Source organism: Lycium ferocissimum, chromosome 6 (assembly GCF_029784015.1).
Source record: "Lycium ferocissimum isolate CSIRO_LF1 chromosome 6, AGI_CSIRO_Lferr_CH_V1, whole genome shotgun sequence".
In the NCBI taxonomy this organism is placed as follows: domain Eukaryota; kingdom Viridiplantae; phylum Streptophyta; class Magnoliopsida; order Solanales; family Solanaceae; genus Lycium; species Lycium ferocissimum.
The window spans coordinates 2,319,045-2,327,826 of NC_081347.1; the positions used below are offsets into that span (position 1 = coordinate 2,319,045).

An 8,782-nucleotide genomic window follows, 5' to 3' on the forward strand; every position below is an offset into this window, starting at 1 on the left:
ACAAAATCGATGTATATGAAGGTCTTGAGATACGTTGTCGTGGATGTTGTCAACAGAAAAGGGACTCATCGAGCTGCAAAGATACAGTAAGGATTGTATTAACTACTGAAATATATGCAAAGCAACCTCTAGTAACGCGTGGTCGGGGTGCTTTGACAGCTGGTGGAGTATTCTGTGACATCTTGAGTAACAATTTAGTCTGGGGAAAACTAGAAGTTCATACACATTATGTAACTTTAATAACTTTATGTGGGACGACTCAGTTTAACACTTATGCATCCAAACATTTTCTTATCGAAAAGTAACAATTGTGTTCTAACTTTAGCAATACACTTTTACTCCCTCTATCCTGAATTGAACCTCCACGTTTAACTTGGTATATATAGGAAAATGGTAGTAAAACAACATTTTATAAGATAAACAACAGTTGGAAAGAAAAGTAGTAAATGTATTTTTTTTTTAAAAATTAAAGTGACAGCTTCTGGAGTATTCTGTGACATCTTACGGCTTGCATTATAACTTGGTGGTCCATCGTAATTGAATTACTGCAACCCGTTATTCTTCTTTTTTGAGTACCACATTTCAGTTTTTGACTTTGTTGTATGATTTTCATGTGGAGATGTATCACAGATATAAGGATTTCACTGAGTTATCATTGGTAGATGAAGATGCCTTTGAATTTCTTCTCATTATGTCCACAGAAAAGGCAAAGGGTTTTTATTTCCAAAGGTATCCACTGATCCATGGGTTTAAAACTTCTTAATCTATCATTTTGATGCTCTCTGATTGTTATATTAGAGGAAATCTCTGTTTTAGATATAACTATCTTTCTTGTTATGGCAGGGAGGTTGGGAAAATGATGAAACAATCAAAGATACAGCACAGCATGAGACGGTGTAGTAGGAGGGGATGTTAAGGTTCGTTCTCCGTTATAATCTGTTTCAGTTCTTTTTGTACTTCGCCCTCTGTTCATTTTATATATATGACATGTTTGACTAAAGGTGGAGTTTAAGACAAAGGACTTTTTGCCCTTATCAAAAGACATTTCTATGGCTATAAGAGCATGTCATTAAGGGTAAAATGGAAAGTTTGAAGTTAAAGAGTTTCCAGAATAGAAAGGTGTCAATTTTTTTTTTTGAACAGACTAAAGGAGAGAACGTCATATAAAATGGAACAGTGGGAGTACTTCTTTTAAAGGAAAAAGGTGAAAAAATGAGCAACACCGTCTTGTGTGTTAACTTGTCTCTTACATGAGATGAATGACAGCATACTAGCTGTGGTAGAGATAATGGCTCATGACAGTTCGATTTCTTGCAAGATATTGAGTGCTAGATTTTTATGCCCTTTGCTCAAGTCTAAATGCGCTAATTCATAATTAGATGTTGTGATTGTTTCGGATTCGGAATATGTGATTATCTTGCTCTTTGCTGTTTTATTGACATTGATAAAGTAATAACATCTAGATCTTTATTCTGGTTTTGAACATAGCAAACTGGGGACATAGTAATTTGAGAACAAAACCAGTTACGCTGCCTATAAAGGGAACAACTAGACTATTGGCCTGAAAAAAAGACTCGCTAAAGCAGTGTTGTGTGCCTTTTGTCGTGAAGCCTGTGTCTAGACAGCCAAGGCATGAAGGCGAGAATGGCGAGGTAAGGCGAGCATGGCGATTTTTTTTTTAAAAAAAAGTCGCTGACTATATTAAAACAGAACAGAAATATTTACCTAGGGTTTCATTTATATGTTTTTTCCATAGCAGCTGCTGCGTCTCCTTTGGTCGGAAATATTCCACCATTAAAGTTTCTTCTTCTTCCGTCAGCAGCAGTTTCAGGTAAGTTTCTTCTTCTTTTTCCTTCTTCTCCTCCTTCTTCTTCTTCTTTTTCCTTCTTTCTTTTATTTCTTTTTTCTTTCCGGCATGCCTGGCTTTTTCCAGCAGCAGAATAGCCTTTTCCAGGCAGATTCTGACTTTCCGGCAGCCAGCCGGTGACCCAATTCCGGCAGGGTTTTTTTTTTTTTTTTTCATTTTTGTGTGACGTTTTGCCTTTTATTGTTTTATGAACAGATTTCAATCATGTCAACATTCCATTCCGACAGCAAAGACATAGTTGAAGACTTTTAGACTTTATTATTAACTATCTATTTTTAGTTTTCCAATTGAAATATTTGCTAGTATTTTGTTAAGTATTTGAGTTTTTGGGTATTTATATATGCATATTTAATTTTTTGTGTTATTTCGCCTTTCCAAAAAGGCGTTTTACGCCACGCCACGCCATGAGGCGTGAGGCGAGCCCTTGCCGCCGCGCCTCGCCTTTCGCCATCCTAAACACTGCGCTAAAGAACCTGGGTATGCTGTAATTCATTTTTTTTAATTTCATTTTGAAATATAATCACATCTTCCATTTGATGACAAGTAGCTTGTCCAAAAAAAAAAAAAAAATGCAGATGAATGGCAAGATAACTTTACCAAAAATGGGTGGATGAAAGAAGCCTTGGAAATGTTAGTAAGTCGCCTCACAATTTTGCGACTTGCATAATTTGATGGTAACTCCGTCTGTATTCATTTACTCTGCAAGCCATTATTCTGCTTTTTTAGTACCAAGTTTCAGATTTTGACTTTGTTGTATATTGATTCATGTGGAAAGATGTATTTTGTGTTAAGGCTGTAGCTGAATCACTAACAATATCTGTTCCCTTGATCATGTATTTCATTTTGATGCTCTCTCTGATTGTTATATTTGGGAAATCTCTGTTTTAAATACAAATATCTCTCTTGTTATGGCAGGGAGGTTGGGAAAAGATGAAACAGTTGAAGATGCAGCACAGTGTGAGACAGTGGAGGAAGCTGGAGTACGAGGGGATGTTAAGGTTTGTTCTCCCTCATGATATCTTTCAGTTCTTTTTATGCTTTAAATTTTAGGGAAAAGGTGAAAAATAAGAAACAAAGTCTGTCTTATCTAGTTATCTATTGCATCAGATAAATGACAGTATACTAGCTGTGGTAGAGTTAAGGGCTTATCATCTGTCAAATTTATTGCAAAAACAGTCAGTGCTTGATAGTTAAGCGAAAAAGTTAGCAGCTCTTTTCTCTCTAGACTGTTTGCACTCATTGATGATTAAATGTGATGTTGTGATTGCTCCTTTTGCATTAGGAATACGCGATTTTCTAAATCTTACAGTCTACTGTCTTGTTGACATTGAATTGATAAAGTAATAACATCTCTATTTGGATTACTTATAAGTGGTTCTAACAAGTGTTACTCTGGTTTTGGATTACTTTTGCAGTGCAAACTGGGAGGGGAAGATGGTACGTTGAGAACAAAACCGGTGACATTGCCTGTGAAGGGCACATGTTTCCTTTCTTAGTAACACAACAACTAGACTCTTGGCCCAAGAAAGAGATTTGCGAAAGAACTTGGGTATGCAATAAGCCATTCTTCTTGAATCTATATTTTGATTACTTTTAAATGGTTCTAACAAATTTCACTCTTTTTGGTTTTGGATCACTTTTGCAGTGTAAATTAGGAAGATGGAACTTTGAGAACAAAGCCGGTGACACTGCCAATGAAGGGCACATGTTCCCTCTGTTTGTAACAGAACAACTAGACTATTGGCCTGAGAACGAGATTCGCGAAAGAACTTGGGTATGGAATAATTCATTCTTTTTAAATTTCATTTTGTGTGGCTGTAATTCATTGTTTCAGAATATCTGATCATTGCAGCACGACATCTCTGCTTCAGATTCCTTGTCACTAAGAGTGTTTAAGAGTTGGGGGAAGAATATCTCAAGTTGGTTCCACTGTTGGGGAACTGGTAGAAGTGTATCAGTCAATTTGCCTGAAAATTGGTATGTACGTGATAATTTCTTGGTATTTGCTATATGTCACTCTGGCAGATTTATTGGAACCAGAGCTTACTTGATTCCCTTATGTAATGATGGAATGCCGTGGATCACCCAGAAACTTGCCTTATGCAACCATTCAGAATGTGATACAAAATGTATTATATATTTTTCCTGGTACCTCTTGCTAGCTTATGGGATACATCTAAGGCAAATGGAAAAGCACCAAATGACTTTGGGCTTCTTAGGTTATGCTTTTATGGAGAAATAAAGGAGTATGGATTTCGTTTGTTTTGTAAAGATGAACCTAAGCTTGAGTCCTTGTTACAAATGATGGGAAATACTGATGAACCAACAGAACATTGCTCCTTCTGTTCTAAAGCTCCTGTCTTTGATAATCTGCCAGTCTCTTCAGGAACTTTGCAGCGTTATCCTTCATTCCAAGATTATGAGGAGGAATTATATGAAGATGAAGATCCCATTGAACTTATTCTCATTAAGAACAGAAAGCGACGGCCAAGGATGGATTATGGGCTTAAAACTTTTTAATATCAGAGGTAATCTCTTTTTTAAATACAAGTATCTCTCTTGTTATGGCAACTTCATAATAAATCAGAGGCAATCTTTGTTTTAAACACAAATATCTCTCTTGTTATGGCAGGGAAGTTTCGAAAAAGATGAAACAATAGAAGATGCAGCACAACGCGAGACAGTAGAGGAAGCTGGAGTTCAAGGTGAAGTTGAGGTTCGTTCTCCCTCGTGACCTCTTTCTTTTATGCTTTAAATTTTAGGGAAAAGGTGAAAAGCAAGAAACAAAGTCTTTGTGCTATCTAGTTGTGTATTACATCAGATAAATGACATAATGCTAGCTGTGGTAGAGTTAAGCTCTTATCATCTGTCAAATTTAGCAGGTCTTTGCTCTCAAGACTGTTTTCACTAATTAATGATTAAATCTGATGTTATGATCGCTCCTTTCGGATCAGGAATATGAGATTTTCTTTATCTCACAGTCTACTGTCTTGTTGACACTGAATTGATTAAGTAATAACATCTATATTTCGACTACTTAATAGTGGTTCTAACAAGTGTTATTCTGGTTATGGATTACTTTGGCAGAGCAAAGTGGTAACATGGTACTTTGAAAACAGAACAGTGACTCTTGGCCTGAGAAAGGGACACGCGAAAGAACTTGGGTATGCAATAATTCATTCTTTTTAAATGTCATTCTAAGATATAACTACATCTTCCGTTTTCTGACAAGTAGCTGGTCCAAAAACCAATTGCAGATTCATCTGTGCGAAGCAAGAAAATTTGGCAAAACTGGTGGATGAAAGAAGCCTTGGAACTATTCGTAAGTCATCTCACATCACAAAGCAAACGAACCAAAGAGGAATTATTTCTAGCAATCCAGTGTAGCTCCAACGCTCGAGCTGAAATACATCTCCCCCATCACCAAGTTCTACTGAGAAGAAGCGTAGTCTCCATTGATATCTACTTTCAAATGTTACATGGTGGAAGCAGTTTGTAAATAGGAGTTAAGTACTGAAAATGGTCAATCGAGAACGCAGATTAAGTTGTTCCGAGGAATGAGTGGAACTAAAGAAGTACTAGAGGTAGTCATAGGAGTATATTGTTTGTTTGTTTTTATCTCAGAATTGGAGTTTGTGTGACATAATAGAGGTTTAGAACCATAGCTGGCAAATGACATCTGCACACTGGCAAATAGAATAATTTTTATAAATATATATTAAATCTTGAACACCCTTGACGAAATTTCTGGTTCTATATTTTGATTATTTTAAGTGGTTCTAACAAGTTCTATTCTGGTTTTGGATTACTTTTGTAGTGATGCGACTGGGAACATGGTACTTTGTAGAACAGTGACTTGGCCTGAGAAAGAGATCCGCGAAAGAACTTGGGTGTGTAATAATTCATTCTTTTAAAATCATTTTATAATATAATCACATCTTCCATTTTCTGACAAGTAGTTGGTCCGAAAACCAATTGTAGATGAATATGCACGAAGCAACAGAACTTTGCCAAAACGGGTGGATGAAACAAGTCTTGGAACTATTAGTAAGTCGCCTCCCATCACAAAGCAAACGGAACTATTTCCAGGAATGGAGTGTAGCTCCAGCGCTACTGAAGCAAACACTTTCTCCCCACCACCAAGTTCTACTGGAGAAGCTTAGTCTCCACTGATATCTACTGTCAAATGTTACATGGTGGAAGCAGCTTGTGAATAGGAGTTAAGTACTGAATGTGGTCAATCCAGCACGTGAAATCAAGTAGTTCAGAGGAATGAGTTTAGAGCAATTCCAGTTTTAACGGAAAAAGAAAAATACTAGAGGTAGTATATTGTTTGTGTGTCATCTCAGAATTGTGTGACTTAATAGACACTTAGAACTACAGCTGAGAAATGACATCTGCACATTTGTTTTAGGCTTAGAAACAAAAGTCTTTTAGTAGTCAATGTTGGTCGGAATAGCTTGTAGTCAATTTAATGAGGTAGTGGCATATGTATTATTTTCATGAAATATATATTAAACCTTGAACAACCTTGACGCAATTTCTGATTTCGCCACTGGGAACAGTGATGTTGGCAAATTATTGCATTGAATTAAGGATGTTCTGTTGGTTTTTCTATTTCTTTTCCCCGAGATATTTAGCATTCTTTAATTCCTCATCTTGGTGGCAAAAGCTAGAAGAATACAGTCATTTACCATATTGATTGGAAGTTTTATCAAGGTCATAACACTGAGAAAGGTGAGAGAGATTATAATTTTATTGGAAAATAATGCACTCATAAGATGAAGGGTAAGGTGCGCGAGTGATGTTTCGGCAAATTATTGCGATGTGAATTAAGGACCTTACCTCGTATGCTATTAACGCACTGTTTCATCTCAAATTACTATTATATATAAAAGGGAATGTGAGGACTTTTGTAGTCCTCACAATAATTTCCCAAATTTTTAAAAACCTTTTTATTAATTACTTTTATGTCCTAATTTTATTTATTTAAGTCAATTTTTTTATTTTTTATTTTTAAAGTCTACTTTTCAAAAGCTATCGAGGTAGTCAAATAATTTTCAAATTTTTTTAAAACTTTTTAATTAATTACTTTTAGGTCCTAATCTTATTTATTTATGTCAATTTTTTTGTTTTTGTTTTTAAAGTCTCTTTTCAAAAGCTATCGAACCTCCTACCTCATTTTTCACGTTCTTTGATTTTTTCGAGAAAGCTCGATATCCGCAGAGAGCCCAATTAATAATTAATTACCGCATCGGAAAGCGCTTCCTCCAAAGATTTTTTTCCATATCCATGTTCGAACCCCTAATCCCCGATAAGAGAGGAAGCCCCATCCGCGCACAAGTTAAATTATGTATTTGTCTTAAAAGTTCATTAACTATGTATAGATTATTTATTTAGAACTAAATAACTTCAGAAAATTAGAATACATAAGTTATAATGTCAAATTCGGTTCCAAATTTGATTTGAATTAAATAATTTCATCAAAATGGAAGTTAAAATATTAAAGGGAGTTGAATGAAAATTTTGCTTTTATATAACTATCCACTTGTGGGACTACAATGGTATATGGTTGTTGTTGTTGTTGTTGTACATTGTACTAACACAAATTATATTTCTTTAGTTAAATCATGTATATATATACATGCAAAAGAAAGTTTTAATTAATGGTAATATAATTGATCACAACTATTCTGAAAGGCACTTATATATATATATGTCATGCTCTTTTTCTTTCCCTACATGCAGGGGGTTGATACTAGATTTTACCTAATTGTGCAACAAAGATGACAAAAAAGTTTTATCAAACATTCTTTACATTTACTTCTTTAATTTAAATTCCTTTTGCAATTTTTTTCTTTATCTCTCTTTGATATAGAGCGGACAATACATGTCATGTTCTCTCTCTCTCTTTTTTTTTTTTTTTTTTTTACTATGATTTTTCTTATAGGTTCCAAGTTTAGGAAGTCGGTTTTGGGAAAATATTTACTGAAAGCTTAAATCCTAATTGAAAATGCATGCATTCACTATACTGTGTGTGGATTTGTGTGTGTGCATAGACTGCAAGCTATGCCTGTGGAAAGAAAAGACACGAAAAGTGATCCATGTGATCATAAAAGGCTTGCCTATACGCATTTCTAGCGTACGCGTGGTTCCTTTCGATTGGAGTTGTCGCCACCTGGATCATTTATTCCCTTTAACGACCATAAAGGCCAAAATTTGCTCTTGCTCACTACTTGCCCTTTTTTACTGCTTTGATTAGCGCTCGGCAAATGAATAATTTTCTCCCAAATCCGACTTCCTTTATCGAGCGGCTCTCTCGGTTGAGGTACTTTATGAAAGGCGGTACGCATCAATGAAAGTACGATTGATTCCATGATCGAACGAAAACCGCTTCTTGCTTTTTTCCCTTCTCTGTCTTGACTACTCTGCGTGCTTAACACAAGTCTTATTTAACTTTCATAGACCACGTCACTACCCAGCAAGCTCCCGTCTCAAGAGCAAGAAGCAAAAAGTCTCTGACAAGTGTGGTCTTTCTCAGTCAACTAGAAATTGTAGAATTATAGCTGCTCTCGAAATCAGTCAGTAGGTCCTTTCTCTATTTCAAGAGTTCTAGTACTTGCATTCCGATCCATGATCGTAATAGTCCACAACCCAACCGCCATCCACCATAGGCTCGGCGAGCTGTCCTCCTAGAATTCCCAAAGGTAATTCCATATTTATGCATTCCCAGCTTGGTAAAACCATGGGAAGTTGAATATGATGTTGCATGCACTAAATCCCGAATTAGATAATAGATTAAATGAGCGGTTCTCATTTGGAAAAGCAAAAATAGAGACACAAGAACAACAAAAGATGGAAACAATAACTATATATTGTTGCTTAATAATTCTAATAGAACTCAAACGTTTGATA

The 8,782-nt window shown here is 35.7% G+C and overlaps 1 protein-coding gene and 1 long non-coding RNA gene across 4 annotated transcripts; one reads left to right on the plus strand and one right to left on the minus strand.

Moving 5' to 3' along the window:
- Positions 1 to 92: 92 nt before the first annotated feature.
- LOC132058894 (uncharacterized) lies at positions 93 to 4,473 on the plus strand. Of its 3 annotated transcripts, XM_059451309.1 has the most exons (7): positions 93 to 729; positions 844 to 917; positions 2,443 to 2,505; positions 2,783 to 2,876; positions 3,275 to 3,416; positions 3,513 to 3,641; positions 3,720 to 4,473. In XM_059451309.1, exons 3-7 carry the CDS (start codon positions 2,478 to 2,480, stop codon positions 4,107 to 4,109), a joined length of 783 nt encoding a protein of 260 aa, XP_059307292.1. In that variant the 5' UTR covers positions 93 to 729; positions 844 to 917; positions 2,443 to 2,477; the 3' UTR covers positions 4,110 to 4,473. The 3 variants fall into 3 exon arrangements, with proteins under 3 accessions (XP_059307292.1, XP_059307293.1, XP_059307294.1); XM_059451310.1 differs by lacking the exons at positions 2,443 to 2,505; positions 2,783 to 2,876 and having other exon boundaries at positions 844 to 916; positions 3,263 to 3,416; XM_059451311.1 differs by lacking the exons at positions 93 to 729; positions 844 to 917; positions 2,443 to 2,505 and having other exon boundaries at positions 2,549 to 2,865; positions 3,283 to 3,416.
- LOC132058904 (uncharacterized) lies at positions 1,484 to 2,458 on the minus strand. Its single transcript, XR_009415453.1, has 2 exons — positions 2,328 to 2,458; positions 1,484 to 1,573 (listed from the first exon to the last, which is right to left on the minus strand). It is a non-coding gene; the product is annotated as an uncharacterized LOC132058904 (long non-coding RNA).
- Positions 4,474 to 8,782: the final 4,309 nt, after the last annotated feature.